Genomic DNA, 18,344 nt, shown 5'->3' with positions numbered 1-18,344 from the left:
GAGCTCACCTATCGCCGTGGCGATGAAGGACACCTGCTCTGCCTCCTTGCCATCATTGTAGACGGCCAGGTGCCAGATGCCAGAGTCCATGTACTGAATGAAGCCCGTGTCATGGCTGGTGATGGGTACCAGGCTGTGAGGCTGGGTGTGAGCCGCCTCCAGGCCACGGGCCTCCTGACCCAGCAGACGCCGGCCATCCAGCAGCTCGACAAAGTCAAACTGGAGACAGAGAGAAAAACAGAGAGTCAGACTCTCACACACACACTAGATTGTATGTTTAATTTGATGTTCTTGATACATTCTGATTTACTCTGATATACTTCATAATAATAATAATAACAATAATAATAATAATAATAATAATAATAGACAGCTAATATAACCTACCTCGTAATGCAGACAGGTGCCATCAAACCTTTTTTAGGATTATATGTCTATACATATTTCAATAATGTTTAAATTAAGGAGAAAAACTTTTTCAAAATGGAAGTTCTTTAATAAAACCAGAATAACTTTCATTTCATGCATCATAAGGTATTTCTTTGAGCACAACAGCTCTGTTAGCTGGCATACTTGAAACAAAGCACATTGATTGCTCAATGAAAAGCACATAGTGAAATTCTCCATAGCTTTATTTAAGTCTTAAAACTAATTTGAAACGAATGTTTCGAATTAACATCAGAGCATGTACCTTGTATGAGCTGAATATGTGTACAAGAAACACAGTCATACAAACAACACTGACTACAATTTGAAAATCACATTTCTTTGATTGAGGTTCAGTCATTAATTAATTCAAACTATAATCCAAAGGAAAAAGTAAATTTTTTCCAAATGGCCATCTATAGATACAGAGCACAAGCATATGATAATTTCTATATTGACTATAGCTTATTTATTTAGAGTATTTACTAGACATATTCTATTAAATTGTTTCCTTCCATTTCTTGCCTGTATTTGACCATTTAGGATTGTTTTATTGATTAAAGTTGTCCCAATACCAGTAATTTTTATCTACTAAGAACAGAAAATGTAGTTACCGACCAAAACCAAGGAAAACAAAATTAACTGATTTCATTCAGTTTAAGAAATCAAAAATGCTTGGTGTAAATACGAACTATTAAATGAAACTGCAAAAATTAATGAAAAGTCCAAAAAAGCAAATTATAACTTTAAACAATATTGACCAAAAAACACTTACAGGAGCATTAGATAGTATTGTGGTTAGAGCTGCTGTCTCACACTAGAATGACCAGGTTCAAATCCCACCTCCTCCTATACCAGCCTTAACCAAGGTTCTTTACCCAAATTGCATTAGTAAAAATTGCATTACTGTTATATAAATGTGTAAATAATGGTTTGTTGCTTTGGAGAAAAAGATCAGTTAAATTATTGTTTTTATTGTGTTTCAGAGAACTGAACAACTGATAATTAAAATAACAATAGATTCCTATTTTTATTAATACCATACAGAAAAGGTCTCTAGTCCTGGTTTTAATACATCTTTTTGTTACCTTTGCATATGAAAATCAGTGCCATTCCTGGCTTTAAAAAATATAGTTCTTACTTGTGAATCACGGGAACTGAACTTCAACATGGAGAGAAGACAACCCATTCACTCTTTATTATTAATTTAATTAACTAACTATCCATACTTAAAGGGATTACTCACAAATCACTAATTCAGTTTAGATTATCCCAAAAATAATAACCTTCCAGAACCTTTATAAGCCTATTAAAATGTGTTTCTCTTTATTTTAAGATAATAAGCCAAAAAGGGCTTAAAATATCTTTTACTTTTTAATATAATGTAAACCATCTTAGACATAATCTGAACACAAAATAAAGAGGTTGTTACAACCTTAACATTTATCAAAGCTGTATGAAAAAAAAAAAAAACAGTGATAAACTTACATACTAATAACCTAAACTAGATTCAAATGACACGCTAACCACACAACATTACAGAAGGGGATATACACCGTTGTTCATTGTGGTCTTTCCTGCTTGAAGTTCTTCTAATAAGTTATTAGGTATTTAGCTGACACTTGGTCCAAGATAACTTAGAAAACTAGGTGTGTATAACAAGCTACTTACAGTAATTTACCCATTTGTATAGCTGGATAATTTATGCTTTTGCAATTTAGTACGTTCATCAAGGGTACTGCAACACGGAGTAGAGATTTGAACCAGGATCCTTCCAATGGCAAGGCGACAGCTCTTGATGCATCCAAGGCCTTTGGCCAGAAACAAACACATTGTGATCACTGAACACTCCCCTCTCAGACTGTCTCTCTCACCTGTGTGTGGGATGGTGCCACACCCCTGCGGCCATAGATCCCCACTAAGGCGTTTTTGCTCAAGGACACGTTGAACTTGAGGTACATGGGGTGGTCGACAAACACTTGGGACCTCCAGAAGATTCCTGGAGGCACATGCTGCGAGACTCGGCGGCCAACGTCAATCTCACCCGTGTCTATAAAGGCGTCATCTGAGAAGAACCATAACAAGCAAAGTAAGTCCATCAGAGAGCACTACACGTAGAATATGACAAATACCGTTCTAGCAGAGTATGATAACCCAGATCATCCTCTTGATTACTACCTCATTACCAATGCAGAGAAGCAAAGACCACCTAAGATCCCATCGGTAATAACTACAGTTTTTGCATTCAAAAGGAATTCCGAAGTTTTCCCAAAAGTATCGGAAAACATATGGCAAGGAAGAGATTTCTACTTTCTTTCAGAAATACACCTTCCCGGTAAGGCCCAATGGATATTCTGCCATCTGCTTACATATGTAAAAGGGTCCATTTCAGCGGTGATTTCCATTAAAGAGGACATCCTCATAACAGAGCCCACAGGAGTTAGTCACAGACAGAGCGTCGAGAGCTACATACACCATGGCAGATGGCAGTCTATGCCATGCTCAACAGTTCAGAATGTCTAATGTTCAAGATCAGAAGACACTGGGCACCTTCATGGACTCTCATCTTTGGAGCATTATATTATTCTCCATTATAAAACTATAACACACTGTACTCAGAACATAGCATGCTATCATTCCATGTACAACTGTGGCCAAATATATTGGCACTTTTTGCAAATAAGTTGAAATTGACCAATTGCTCTCCACAATTCTATATTTCACTTTTGGTATTACAGAATATTTGTATTTTATTCAGAACTTAACACATCCTTTAAAAGCAGAAAATAAAAGAAATTGTATTGATAAAATTATTGACACCCCAAAATCAATATTTGGTAGCATGGCCTTTGGTCAAAATAACTCCAATCAAGTGCTCCCTGTTGCCATCAACAAGCTTCCTTCACCAATATTTTTGGCCATAACAGTAAGCCAAAATATTTAGTGCAAAATTAAAATCAATCAGTCAATCATTAGCTAAACAATGTTAACTTCAAGGGGTGAGTTCCCAGGCACAAAGAAGACTGTGGACTAAATAATATTGTAAATAAGGACTCTCCCTTGAAAGTATTTATTGGTCTAAGCCTAGGCTTCATTTGTGTTCAGAAAATTAGCCCAAAAAAATATGAGTTACTTCAGAGGATGCAAAAAAAAAAAAAAAATCTGCAGACCAAGATGTAGCAAGTTATGTGAGAGATGTTAATTTTTGATGTGCTCTCCTTGACAATGGCACCAGCTTTAAATAAAATTTAAAATCCCTACAGCAAATCTTTTGTGTGGAATACAATGCCTATTGATTCCTCTTCTTTTCAACTCACAGTCACACAGAGACCTTGATTTGCTCTCAGCCCCATTTACACAAAATTTCCACATTTTCATTTCATCTGTGTATCCATCTGATCTAACATCCGTTGTCTGCCACGTATTAATTACACAAATGACAGCCGTTTGTGGAGGTGTGGAGGAGAGTGCACAGTGTAAATCATTCAGTGGTTGCTTGTTCAGCTTTCTTCTGCTGCCAGGAGAAGAGCCCAATTTACGAGATGAAAGGCGTCGCATCCCTTTCGAGGCCCACCGAACTTCTAACACCTCTGCATTTCCAGAATACGACATTGCTGCAGCCAGCTCAGTCTCTACCAGCAGCAAACATCCCACTTTAGTCAACTTTTGCCATATTTCTACAGATTTGGAGACAGCATGATATTATGCTTTTTTTTTTTTCGCGCCTGGAATGAGTGACATGCAGAAATTTACAAAATAAAATTAACTTAGCGTCTGTGCACATAACATGCAAGTTTAACTTCGCACGTGTAATTAACATTGTATGATGAGCTTGTGACATTTTACAAACCAGAGCTTCCTGCCCTTGCTGCTTCAGCATTAGCATATTGAAGTAAATTTCAAGTGTTCGCTCTCCTCAGAGAATGAACCTAATCACAGGTTACGAGAGGGACTGTCATGGTCAGTGCCAAACCAAATTTGTCTCACGTATCCTCACCGGTTGGCTGGACAGCCTATTTCATGCAACAGAAGCCTTGATTTGCCTTTTAAAACTAGCTGCTTCATCAGGGACAAAGTTCATAGCTATGAATGTAACTTTCTTACTTAGAGTGGTATTACACCGAGACTGCTGTAGTTACTCAATATCTTAAGGCAGTTATGAAAAGAATATCTCATCTTCAAACAGCTAACCTGACAAAATGGCTGCCATGTATGACACTGGTGGAGCTGAGGTACCTGGAATGCTTAGTAGGATTCTTGATGGGCTATTTAAGAACAAAACCGCTATAATTAATAATATTGTGTGATTTTCTTAGGGATCAATAAAGTTCCCATCCATCCGTCACCCAATGATAGGCTGCTGTCATGTCCATAGTGTACCCTGCCTTATATTCTGTGCTTACAGGCTAGGCTGCAGGTGACCACAACCCTGCATTTGACAATCAGTTAGTGAAATTTAAGATCATTTATTATTAGAAGAAGAAGAAGAAGAAGAAGAAGAAGAAGAAGAAACAGGCATGGTGGATTGTCTTACCTTCTTCTTCTCCCCGATCTGGAAGCTCCAGTGCCGTGTTCCCAAGAGGTGGCAGGCTCATATCGGTGGGCACAGGGGAGCTTCCGTCACCATCCTCCACCAGCTGGAACATCTGCCTCTGGACGGGTTGCAGGTGCCAGTTCAGCCCAAAGAGGTGCATGGCTGTAATGGGACCAGAGAGAAGCCAGTTAAGTGGGGGGGGGCATGTGTGTAAGGTGCCAATTGATAGCTGAAGGGAGGAAAGACAACCCTCAAAGTCCAGTTCACCAATGCACATATCAAAGGGACCCCTAAATCACAGAAGCCAGTGACTCTAGTAAAGGCCGGTCATTCAAATTGTTCTTAAATGACCATGTGATTGTCATAGTTGACAATAACCATACTATTAACCAATGTAAGACCCATTCACATAGAAAAAACTAAACATACCTTTGAAACACGATAGCAGCTTGCAGGCACAAAGAGTGCTGGTACAACCATTTGACACTGCAACAATGAATTAGGAATGCAAATAGAAAGAACAACAATGCACTGACCGAATCACAAATGGCTAGAGAAGTAAAACGTTAATGAGGATTTTAAGCTGACGCAAACAAAATGCTCAGTTGGGTCACCAGTTCCTTCAAAAGCTGGGTAGACAAGGAAATGATCATGTCAGCAAGAATAGAGAGAGTTTTAGCAGTGCAGACGGTGGAGGGGCAGGGGAGACACACCAACATTTCCAATGGCCAACAAAAGGAATGTCGGATGTGGTGATGAATTGTGCGATGGGGGGGGCCCACCATAAGATATCACCAGAAGGACCGAGAAGACGAGCTTAGCGAGGCAGAAGCGAAGACACCATCAGAAACACACCCGTCAGCAGAAAAAACGGAACCAGAAAGTCATTACAGCTACTTTATTGTCTTGTTGTTACCTTTTCAGCTTTCTAATACACAGACAGGAAAATCAATTATGAGGTGTAAAATGAGTCAGTTTAAAAGAGTGCAAACGCAGAGTGTTTGTCTCTGTGTCTCACACGTGTCCTGTTTTCTGATACCTTTTCACATACCTTTTCCGTCACCTCTATTGAAACGTTAACGGACGTAAATTTTCAAGTGTCTGAATTTAATCACATACAAGAATGAATAAACTGGCCTTGTTATATTATATTATATTGATAAAAGAAAACAAAAAGAACATTCCACCATCAGAAGAGGTGAAAGTAACATGAAATTCACGGCATTTTATTAAAGAACTCTTCAAACAACTGGAATTAATGCAAATAACCGAAGACATTCAGTTACGAAAAAACCATCAATGTGAAACGACACAATAAATATCAAAAATCATTGAGAAGCAGCCAATTTCATAGGCAATGTTTAATCATATAGGAGGAATTGCATTCTGAGACTGTATGACAGGCTATGGAAAGAATTCATATCATTTTATTTTTTATTACATATATGATATCTTTGTACAGCACAGCAGGAAAAAAAAATGTTCAGTATCACTGGATGCTTTAATAACCTAATTCATTGCATGTTGATGTCTAACCATAATGCAGAACCTTGACGAAAACAATGGATATATACGATACGGTAGTAAAAAACAACCAGGACAATCATAAAATGAAAAGTTACAAAACACAATAAGGAAAAACTAATCAGTATGATTCTGTACTAATGTGTATAATTTTGAAAAGTTATAAGGTGTATGACACCTTAGAGTCAAATTTTCAACAGCATTACCATACAGTAAGATATATGGCCTTGTCATTATGAGTTTTACATCTGCCAACATAATTTTTTTTACTGACATGGCTGCAGGAAATGAGTTTCTGCAGCAAATTAGATAGGAAATACAGCACAATATAACAAACAGTACTTCATTAGTTTGTACTAGTAAGCGCTGGTAGTGATGACAATACAAATTTGTTTAGTGACATATCTCTAGCAATCATTTTCTTTAACTTACTGTAACTTTAATTAGTGCTTACAGATCTACTGACCTTTCTGGCTAAACCAGTGACATTTAGACCAGCAGCTGGAAACCATAATGACATTATGAGAGTCTGCAGGTCAGTGCAATGGAAGTACACTGTTCTTCTCCAGTATGCTACAGTTCTCGGTTAATTAGACATACTACGTAACAACAATCCCTTCAAATCTTTAAATCATGCACGACTAAATATCTGCCCTGAAATTATGAAGCCTTTCATAACCGTCACTATAAAAGATAAAAGCAATTTCCTCTGGCAGGCTAAATCAATAGCCATTTTGAAAATCACTCTGAATCACTCCCTGATCAGGTTTCAAACAAGAAAGTTTTGCTTCCTCTTAATGAGCTTTCTCCTAATGAGTGGAATTGCACTGCTGGACTGGGTGCAAACAAACAGGAATAATGGGAGGGGCGGCAGCAACGAGGAGAGAATAAACGTGGCCGATCGCTTAGAAGAGCTCTGGAGTGAGCGTGAGCGACCGAGGCGAGGGCTCTCTGCTCAAAGACGGATAGCCGGGGCTGCTCACCTTGTCAGTTCCTTTGCTCCAGTGGAGATGGGACCTTTGATTTGTAGCTTTGCAGCAGCCATGGGCTCCGGAGGTGGGGAGAAGGGAAGACTACTCCCCCCCCCAGCCAAGCCAAACCACCCCACCAGTGCCCAGGTAATCACTTTTCCACAGAGCCAATTCTTCATCGCTGTGCCTTCAAGCTCTCCCAGCACTTTGACCAGGAAAGTCAGCCCTGTTGGAACACTGTGCAGTTCCAGCAGGCATCATTCTAGCATGGGTTTCGCATGCTATGTGCAGAGCACTGGAAACGGAGTCCCGCACCCCGGAGGAAATTTCTCTTGCGGCATCCCGTAACATCTGCACCGGGTTGGACCACAGCGACACGCTGCTCTCTCACTCTTGCGTGTTTCTAAATGTCTGTACGGCAAAAAGCAGTAAGGGGAATATGAAAGAAAGCGAAATAACACTTCTCCGAAAGGGCCGTCTTCTATTTAGTTTGTCAAGGTAATTACACAGAGCTCTACGCATCATTGCTCGGTGTCTCGTTTTATTTAACGCTTTTTTGATACGTGCTGCTTTGCAGGAAAACAAAATGGAAAAACAAAAGGCGAGCGCAATGTTTTTGCTCCTAGAAACTTGGTGCATACACTTTATGCATACTGGATTTTGGCTGTTAAGTAAATAAGTGTACAGATGTGCGAATATTTAGCGCAAAGCCTCGCAAGCTTAAGTCTTAAGATCTCCAACTGGCCAAATGGCTGTAGCAGCTATGGCGCGAATCTGCTGCCGAAAATGTGCGAACCAAGCCATCGGGAGAGTGAAGCCGCTAATGTGCCAATGTGCAACCAACAGGCCAGTGACCCACAGGAGTCCGGCATAATGCAACAGCCTGTTTTTTCTTTTTTTTTTTTTTCCTTTTCATGCAGGGTGCCCGTTCTCTTCTCTCTTGCCACTCGTCTCCAGCCGATGTCGGCCAGAGTCGAGTGTCAATTAGGCGAGCCTGGCAGCAGGCTAGTTAGCTGCTCGGCGAGGTGTGGGGGGGGTGGGGTGGGGTGGCCCATTAGCTGCCTTGTTCTGTCCGCGTGGGTGAACCTCACTTCCCCCTCCGTCCTCAGCGTGCTCATTTTTCTCTGAGCCAAGTTGGACGATGCCGCGGGAAATGGCGGTGCTCCTCTCTTCTACCGAATGGATCTTGCCACCTGTCTCCCGTCGTCGACACGGATGTGAACGTAAGCCACGCGTGTTTTCAAGCATATGGCTAATTAAATCGCTTTAGCTTCGCGGATGAGCTGCGATTGGTTCGCCGCCCGTCCACCTGACTGCTCCTTCACCTCACTCGGAGAAAACCTGCTGTGCAAACCATTGTGCTCCTACATGGGAATTTTATGTCCACTCCATTCCAGAGCATTTATACCCTACACATGCCAAGGCCAGCTGCCACTCACAGGCATTATTCAAATATTGCAATTTAAAGAGTTTTTAGGCCAGTATTAAGTTTTTTTTTTTTTTTTTTTTTTTTTTTTTGTGTGTAATCGGCAGGGAAAAAAATGACATCTAAAAAGAAACAAATGATAGAGAAAACACACACACACACACATTTTCAGAACCGCTTGTCCCATATGGGGTCACGGGGAACCGGAGCCTACCCGGCAACACAGGGCGTAAGGCTGGAGGGGGAGGGGACACACCCAGGACGGGACGCCAGTCCGTCGCAAGGCACCCCAAGCGGGACTTGAACCCCAGACCCACTGGAGAGCAGGACTGTGGTCCAACCCACTGCGCCACCGCATCCCCTGATAGAGAAAACAGTTTAAGTAAATATTTTTCCTTGAATGCCAAAGTGCAGTAAAAAATATACTGTACAGCTGGTAGGGGGCATGGTGGCACAGCAGGTTTGGCCAGGTCTTGGTCTCTGGTGGGTCTGTGGTTCGAGTCCTGCTTGAGGTTAGCAGTTTCAGACAGTGTGTGTGTGTGTGTGTGTGTGTGTGTGTGTGTGTGGGGATACAGCTACACACCCTAACATCATTTGTACAATTTAAATGAGTAAAGACAGAAAACTGATCTTTCTATAAAGAGTATACACCAATACTGGGTTAACATTAGGCTGGCTTCCAGTTCCTCTACACTCTTCTCTTCTTCAGAGAACCTTGAAAATAAAGTGTATAATGTGTCATGTTCATGTCTAAATGTCTGTTGAGCAGCACTCCTATAAAGAGAGCATTACCAAGCAGCACAATACAGATGGCAAACAATTAGATGTCTTTTTAACCTGATTTTTCTTCTCAAAAATGCTGTTATTATATTTCACTTACTTTGCCAAGACACACCTGCTCCTTCTGGGAGGACTGGGCTGAGCATTGGCGCTTTTAAAAAATAATAACACAAAAGTGAATTCTCAGTAGGACTGACCAGTGGTAAGTGTTAAACCATTTCCCTGTGACTCTGTAACACCAACAAAAGCCTCTGGAGCCCAAGCTAAATCCCAGCATCCACTCTACCCTTCTCATGGTTGTCTTTGTGTGAGGCAGGACACTGAACATAATGTTCTGATCTTATTTATTATTAATCTGCTGACTAGACCCGTCTTCCTACTCTCCAAGGAGAGAAAAGCTTCACCTTAGCAGCAAATCTATATTTGGCCATAAATAAGTAAATCTCTTGGGACTATGTTTTCCTCCATATTTCTCAATATATGTCTGCCACTAGAGAATATTGCATGTGAAATGCAAACAAAAATTACACATAATACCCAAACCTGTGAACCAACGCAAATTAAAATAATAAGGTTTTTCAACTCTTAGTTCAGTTTCTTTTTCCCAGCTATAAATTACTGAACATTTAATTCACAAATAAGATTAAGTACTTTTTACTCAAGGGTTTAATGGCAGTTATTACATGGGATATGATCTCACAACCTTTTGCTTGTGAGCCGTTTCATTAGAACAGATTAACGTTAGTTAGAAATACCAGTGCAGCCTCCCTGTGCCCTTTCTTTAACAAAGGGGGTACATCCACCCCACTCTCCTTCTCCCCGTACTCAGCGTTAAAGGAGCTGGAGTCCAGGAAGACCTAGTTGCCCTAAAGACAGGGAACACATAATGAAGGTACTGTACTAATGAGAATACCGCCACTGAGAAAATAGCAAGTTTTCTTCACCTCCAGCTTCATGGCGCCGGCAACGAGCATCTTCACAGAGCAACAGAGGGAAGAGTGCTGTAAGTCAAAACATCTGTCATGAGGTTTTTAATTGGGTTCATTAGACAGCTCAGCCGGAGTTACCAATTACAGGCCTCAATAATTAATTGCACTTGAAATTAAATATATTTTTCTCATCACCGTTTAATTAAACATGCTCCTTGTTCCTGATTTCAAAATCCAGATCTTAGGTTTCCAAAGTGTTCACTTATGGTGCATGGGGAGAACGTCTGATTTTTTATCTTTTTTTTTTTTTGGAGTAATTACCATCAGTAATTACTCTGCATTAACCTGGTGGGCTCTGCTGGTACCCTGCCAGGACAGAATCGGTACCATTTCTATTTCAAGGAAAGATAGGTCACAGCTTCCCAAAGCATGTCAAAAACATTATCTTGCTTTAGCATACCCACCCTGCACCACCGATTCAAGCAGTTCACACGCTGTTTCTTCACTGTTTTCATATCACGTTTGATGTCACATAAGCTAATATCTTACAGCATTTTAAAGCCCTATTGTAGACTGGGCCCAGTCAACAGTTCACTGGCGTTCGCTGTGACAGCAGCATGTTGACATTTTTGAAAAGCATTTCACTCTGCAGTGTTTGCCTTTTCAACTACATGAAGTCATCAAAAGCGATCTTTTTCTTTGGCATGAAAAATAGTCTGGAAAAATGCAAAAAGTTTGAAAAGAAACATGTATTTATCAAATTTCCACTATAGCAGACATCATTTGTATCTGATTTGAGGTAATTCTTATCCGTCCAGTGAAGACTTTCTGGACCTGTCTTTTATCTTCCTCCATTGGATGGGCTTACAGAATTGCGTTACAATCCGTTTTCACGCCTGACTTTCGCTCAGCTGTTATTTGTGCCCATAGCTGTGGAAAGTGAAACCGATCACACGTACGCAACTGAAAAACACACACGTTTTAAAATATATGAAAACTCAGGTTATGCATTGAACACAATCTGAAAATATGGAATTGTGTATTATTATGTATAACAGCATGTGCTAATGACAGAAAAAGAAAATTACTAAAATGCAGTATGTAATTTTCCTTGAGCGTTACTAACTTTTATCGTACTAAATAATGACAGTTTGCTTATTCCCTCCACTCTCTAGGTACTAACACTATCAAGGCTCCCATTTTTTCCATACATTTCCACATTTAATCCGGGCAGATTCTACTGACCAAATGTACATGTGATACTGCAATTGCCCATTTTACATCTCACTTTACATATAATTTTGAAGAAAAAAATAAAAAAACAATCATATAATGATGATCCTGAATAAATTAAATTCCTAAATACACAGACACATTGTCTGAAACCGCTTGTCCCAGGCGGGGTCACAGCGAGCCAGAGCCAAACCCGGCAGCACAGGGCACAGTGCTGGGAGGGAAGGGGGCACACCCAGGACGGGACGCCAGTCCATCGCAAGGCACCCCAAGCAGGACTCGAACCCCAGACCCGCTAAAGAGCAGGCACTGGCTGAACATCCCACGCCACCATACTGTCCCTGGATTATGTGCTTTATTTAGCCATATTTAGGAATTGGGGGGTGCGATGGCGCAGTAGGTTTGATAAGGGCCTGCTCTCTGGTGGGTCTGGGGTTTGAGTCCCGCTTGAGGTGCTTTGCAACAGACTGGCATCCAGTCCTGGGTGTGTTCCCTCCCCCTTCAGCCTTGCGCCCTGCGTTGTCGGGCAAGGCTCCGGCTTGCCGCGACCCCCCACTCGGGACCAGCGGTTATTGACGATGGATGGATGGAAATGTATAATCCTCTCGTTCTTATTTTTCCGAGGACCCGCAAAGCACGACAGCTTCAATGAGGGAACCCACAGGCAAAGAGACCGGATTCCTGAGACAAGACCGTGGAAAGGATTATGGACCTCTGCCTGTGGAGAGCATTGGATTGAGCAGCTCCTTTTTTGGAGGGAGGCGGCACTCACCGATGAAGTAGGCCAGCAGGAAGATCAGCGTGACAGAGATGAGGATGGCGCTCAACGCAGCACACTTCCAGTTGCAGTACTGGTGGGGCTTCTTGAGGCTGAAGGCTGGACGCGAGAAGGTGCTCCGCGGCAGCGGGCGGGGCGGTGGGGAGTACACCGTGCTGGAGGTCAGCGGGTACCCTGGGGAAGTCGTGCAGTACATGGGGGAGGTCCCCCCTGGCTTGAAGAGGAAGTGCCTGCAGAAAGAACACATTGGTATTACATCTCGAGGGCCTCATAGTCCTGCCAGCTCAGAGTGAAAAACAAGCTTTTGTTGGTCACCGGCTGCAGAATTTTTGTCAGTAATTCTGCCTCTCAGGGCAACATCTTTCCTGCCTTACTTTTGTATAGCTACAGTACATAGCTCCATTCCACTTGATATGTGTCCAGAGTGAACTCTATCTTCACATTCAGAATTTGCTCACCAAAGCAGAGCGTTACTGATGCAGCTTTATCGTCAAATTGCAAACTTTAAATGCAAACAGGACACAAACAGGACTTGAAAGTAAACAGTCCTTTGCAGCGCTCCATTTAGGTACTTTATCTGATAATTCAGTGTTACAATACAGAATGTCGTGAGTAGCGACCAGTAGGGTGGTTATGAAAACAATGCGAAGGCATATTTACTGAGAAGGACACAAGATCCTCAGAGGGTGAAACCATGTGCTGATATGACATGATGGTGGTTCTCTCACTGAAAGCATTTAGTTAAAATTTTAAAGCTTTACGATGCACATACAAATAGTATCAGAAGTTCATTAAGAAACAAATGTGGCAGAAGTGAAATTAAGAGGCATGCAAACTAAGAAATAAGACCATGTTCAATTAACAGGACGTTAATGCAAGTAACCAACATGTTCGCATTTGTTGCAATGTTATGTGTAGAACCGATATCTTTGAAATTTGAATATAAACAGCAAATAAAATTTGTGCCAAAATGGTAGAAAGAGAGGCAGAAAACCTGAATTTTAAATTCTGTTTGGACTTGTCAAAGGTTCATTTGCATTCTTTTGTTCCTCAAGTGAACATGGCATGTGTTCTGAAGACAAAAATTATATGAACTGAACTGATCTCAGTGTCAATGGGCACTCTGTATGTGAATTTATTCTCGGTATCTTTTCCTACTTAAGAAACTAAAGTACACAAAAGCAATTATTTTTAAAACTGTGAGAAAAACTTTTTCCTGGTTACAGACAATATTTAATAAAGGCACAAAGACCTTTCTAATGAGCTTTCAAGCAGATATTAGGCACTATTAAAAAGGGGGAAAAAAACACAAAAAATATGATACAAAATATCAAAATAGTTTTTATGTAGAACGCGTCACTGAATTCCAGCTATGACATGAAATTGAGATGTAAAGCTAAGAGTTCAAAAAAAAAAAAAAAAAAAACATTGTTATTTTGCATTGTCAAGCAGATCTGGTCCTAGTTGTAGTGGTAGACGGAGACTGGACGTGCAACATACCCGTCGCTGGGCTCTGTTTCGTGCCGCGTGGACGCCAGAACGTCCATCTCAATAAAGTTGTCCTGCAAAGTCTCTATGAATGTCTGCTTTGCTACGTTTCTACACACACAGGTGGAAAGATGAATGGAGCTGGAGTGAGATAAGCATGCAAGAAACACAACACGCACAAAACAAATGGACAAAGAAACCAAGAAAAACCACAAACACTGCGCTCACCAAACCAACAGCACTGACAAAAATGAAACCCGCAAGAACGTCACAAAAAAATGCACCCTTATGAAACTAAACTGTTGACACATCAGTGAAACAGTAAACATCTACCTGTCCTGCTCCGTGTCTATGGACCACACAGAGGGCCCTCCCAGAATCGCCCCATACCTTGTATTGAAAGATCCCTGCCCTTCTCTGAAAGCGTCTTGCTCTTCTCTGATAAACAATAGAGTATTCTGGCTCCTTTACGGTCATGGTTGAAAGAAAACAGGGCGACACACATCAGCCATCCATGTTTACTCAAATTCTTTCCTTGTACAGTTCAAAGCGCCCAGTAAGGACATTACAGGCCTAGCACTGAGTAATATTAAGAAAAGAGGTTATGACAAACACAGCTGACAAACAGGGGATGAAGCAAAATATGGGAATACAATATGTTTGTTGGTTTTGGCAGTGTTGTTGGTTTGGGCATCAAAAAAGCAGGTCATTGACATTCTGAAGAAAAGCACAATTTACACGTGGTTCTTACAGATGTGTATTTTACAGCCGTCATAATGTGGTGCCTTGCGAAATTACTGTTTCATGAGGGCAGGCTGAGGTAGAATAATGTGGACATGAACTATGGCCTAACAATGCACTGAGTAGGTATGGTGAAAGGAACAGGATAAAAAAAAGCTTGTTTTTTTCCCTTCCATGCTTGCCCTGGTGCCGTAGCGGGGACCGCTCATTTTGATAGTGGCATGAGCAGTGGGAGGAGAATTAAAATTTTAATGAAGAGGACAGGCCTGCCGTACTCTGCACAGATGAGAGACGGGGAGGAATGGAGGAAGGAGAGACCAGCTGTGCATGGAAGAACAAAGAATGGAGAGACAAGCTATGCGCGATCCTGTCCTTTCTAGGCCTGGTTTAAGTCACAAAGGCGCAAAATTTACCAGGACCAGTCTGTTCCCCTTTATAAAAACTGGGGAGCAGAGTCATTATAATGCCATTAACAGCGTTGGGATGACAGAAGATGTTTCAGGGTCCTTGTGGATATTGCTAATGGCTCCAGAATTTTCCGCGGTATCCTAATAATTGATGGTATTTTGAGGAAACTGTTAATTCATATCGTGCGAACACATTTTCCGGCTAGAGGCCCCTTCCCCACCATCTGTTTGTCGTTCCTTGGGGCATACCTGCACAAGATTAAGCGTTGTATTTTATTCCGAGTTAATCATTCATTACGCCACTAACTGTCCTTCCAAAAACCAGCGTTAATGTTCATTTTCCTGTTGACTGGACCATCTCGCATAACTGGCAGTATGCAGGGAGGAGACTGAAATCCTGCGGCTGGATTAATAGTCCGCTAAATTAACTCACTGATTCTCTTGTCAATTTGGTCTCTTTCGGGGCCAGTAGGTACTGTATGGTTGTAAGGAACAGCCATGATCTGACAGACTCATCCTAGTCAACTGGTGTCAGGAATGTTCACTCATTGCTCTTAAGTAGGTGACCGCGTCCTGGTGCGGGTCACCAATATGAGTATAATCTTGGGCTCAGTCTGGACTGCTCAAGCGAAAGGTCATATGTTATTATTATTATTTTTATTGCAAAAGTATCCACAATAATCTGCAGGTAGTGTAGTGGTTAGGACTGCTACCATAACTCTAAATTGCTCCATTAAAAAACATTGTCCAACTATATAAAAGGGTAAATAATTGTAAGTTGCTTTGGGGAAAAGCATCAGCTAACTGAATAAATGTAAAACAGATTGCCGCAGGTTGTTTTGACTTGTATATTTCAATATTAGTAATATTGTTATATTTCTTCTATTCATATATTTCTTCTATATTCATACAGCTGTTTTCTTTTTTTTTTTTACTAGAGCAATTACAGTTCAGCTCTGTGCTCAAGGTAACTATAGCAGGGCCCCTCATGGACCTTGAACCAACACCTTCCTTTCACTGCCAACAGTATCATTCGGAGGGGATGCTACGTAAACATCAGTATATCCTTCCTCATGGAAATTTACATGTTACCTTCTAACATACCCTTCCCTTGGCTCTAAAGATATCTGTAGGCACAAGAAGTGCCCCTCCCTCAAATACCAAAAATAAATAAATTAAACCAACAGACGCCCTTCCACTTAGTAGACCACTTGACTGATCTACTTCACATGACAGCCTCCTGTTGAGAAATATGGCGGTGAAATTGAATGTCGATTGATATCAAATAAATAAAACCCAGATGCCTGATGAGGAGAGGCGGCGCAGCCTTGCAGCCAGCGTGATTGTAATTACACAGCTGACGGAATTCGGTGCCTCGCAGGCTGTCAGCCTCGGCCCACTCTGGAGCGGAAACAAAACAGTGCTTTTTCTCTCCTCCCCTGGCAAAATGGGCCAGGTTGGTGTCCAGGGTGGGGAACCCTCGGGTTCGTGCCCCTGCGCTCTAATACCAGTTATTACAGCACATTCAGGCATTTTAAGGGACAATTAGGACTTGGACGAGGAATGAACGGTGGCCAGCCAGTCTGTATAATGGTGCGAATACGGCGGTTCGTTTTAGAATAGGGGTACCCGGCTTCACCCTGGATGGCCGCAGTCCTACAGGCTTCTGAAGATAGCTAATTTAAGACTGACTGACTGACTGTTGAAACACCAAGAGAGGTTAATTACAATCAAAATAACAGCATCAACAAAGTAATTAAGGGCTCAGGTAGACGGGTATAACCTACAGCTCTCATGGGAATTGGAATTGGGCATCTGTGTTCTCGAACCTCACAGCTGGACCCCCGGAAGGTAGTGCCAGTCCGGCATGAGGTACCTGGTCTCCAGGGGGATGTTGCTGTTGAGCAGCCAGTTGTCCTGGGCGCTGCCAGACTCCTGCACACTGGCGGGGCCCTCGGGAGGCACAGAGCCGTCGGTGGGGGTGGGGCTGGGGTTGCTCCGAGGGGTGTAGTTTCCCCGGTTCAGAGAGCTCGCTGAGGCCGCATGGTGCTGACTGGGTGTGTGGGAATGGGACAGGGGGAGCGGAGGGGTCCGTAGCCTGGAGTGGTTCTGAAATGCACCTTCTGAAAAGATGAGCAAAAGAAAAACATGCTTTAATATTATCATTTCGGAACTCATGGAGCATAATTTGAATAATTTCAAAATATTGAAATGTTAAATTATGATACAGTTTCCACTAAGAAACCAAGTAATACAGGATTAGTAGTAAGATGCATGCATTAAAATAATGGACACATAAAACATTTATCAGATTTTTAAAAATTGTGCAGCAGTGATAAAATTACATAACAGCAAACTGCTCAAAACAAGCCCAGGGTTATAAACTAACATACCGAATCTGATACGCTCTAAAAATATATAAAAATAAAAACACATCCTCGGTGACATGCTGAATAATTCCCCGGAAAAAATTAACAGTTTATTATTTTTTCCTACAAGATAATTATGATAAACAATACGCAACATATCTTTGGTCTCAGACTGAAGTCAGACCCAAGGCCAAGGGTTAGAGGTGACCCAAAAACCCTGTACAGGCTGCCAGGAGTATCTTCAAGATGTTCAGGTGGCTTTCTGATAACAAACACGTTCAGGCTGGGTGTTACAGTGCTGTTAACAAGCCAGTGCCCTAGATATACAAGTGTGCTGGCAGTGAGAGGAGGTGGGGAGATACACGTATCTCTGCTCTCTCACATCCTCCCGCTGTCCCAGTCACTGGAGGTTAATTAAAATCATGCCTGGCTCCCAGTAAAAACTGCGTTAATGCTATGGTAGTCATCACCTAGCCGTTTATTGCACTCTCCACCCCCGTACTAACTAACTCCATCATTTTCAGTGCTGCATCCCCGTAATACACATCACTTATGAGAACGAAGCGCAATAATCATACGCATTTCTGCTGCCGTCCTTGGCCAGTACTGGCTCCCCTAGTCAATTATCAAGCCCATAAATAAACGTTAAGACTGATTGGCTGTGCCTACTGGGCCTGCCTGGTGTTATTTTGAATGTACCAAGGTCACCCTGTTGCCTGAAGTCACTCACTTAACACA

At 41.7% G+C, this 18,344-nt stretch overlaps 1 protein-coding gene across 1 annotated transcript in view; it reads right to left on the bottom strand.

Annotated features, from left to right (window-relative positions):
- tenm4 (teneurin transmembrane protein 4) overlaps positions 1–18,344 on the bottom strand; it is a 125,638-nt gene that overhangs the window by 71,191 nt on the left and 36,103 nt on the right. Inside the window, exons 4-10 of the mRNA XM_029255670.1 lie at positions 17,114–17,360; positions 14,480–14,554; positions 14,102–14,200; positions 12,596–12,831; positions 4,961–5,122; positions 2,301–2,491; positions 9–219 (exon numbers count right to left, since the gene is read on the bottom strand). Coding sequence (XP_029111503.1) covers positions 9–219; positions 2,301–2,491; positions 4,961–5,122; positions 12,596–12,831; positions 14,102–14,200; positions 14,480–14,554; positions 17,114–17,360 — 1,221 coding nt within the window. The remainder of the gene's footprint in view (positions 1–8; positions 220–2,300; positions 2,492–4,960; positions 5,123–12,595; positions 12,832–14,101; positions 14,201–14,479; positions 14,555–17,113; positions 17,361–18,344) is intronic.

This window comes from Scleropages formosus, chromosome 10 (assembly GCF_900964775.1).
Source record: "Scleropages formosus chromosome 10, fSclFor1.1, whole genome shotgun sequence".
NCBI classification, from domain to species: Eukaryota; Metazoa; Chordata; class Actinopteri; order Osteoglossiformes; family Osteoglossidae; genus Scleropages; species Scleropages formosus.
This window is presented reverse-complemented; position numbering and strand designations above follow the sequence as displayed.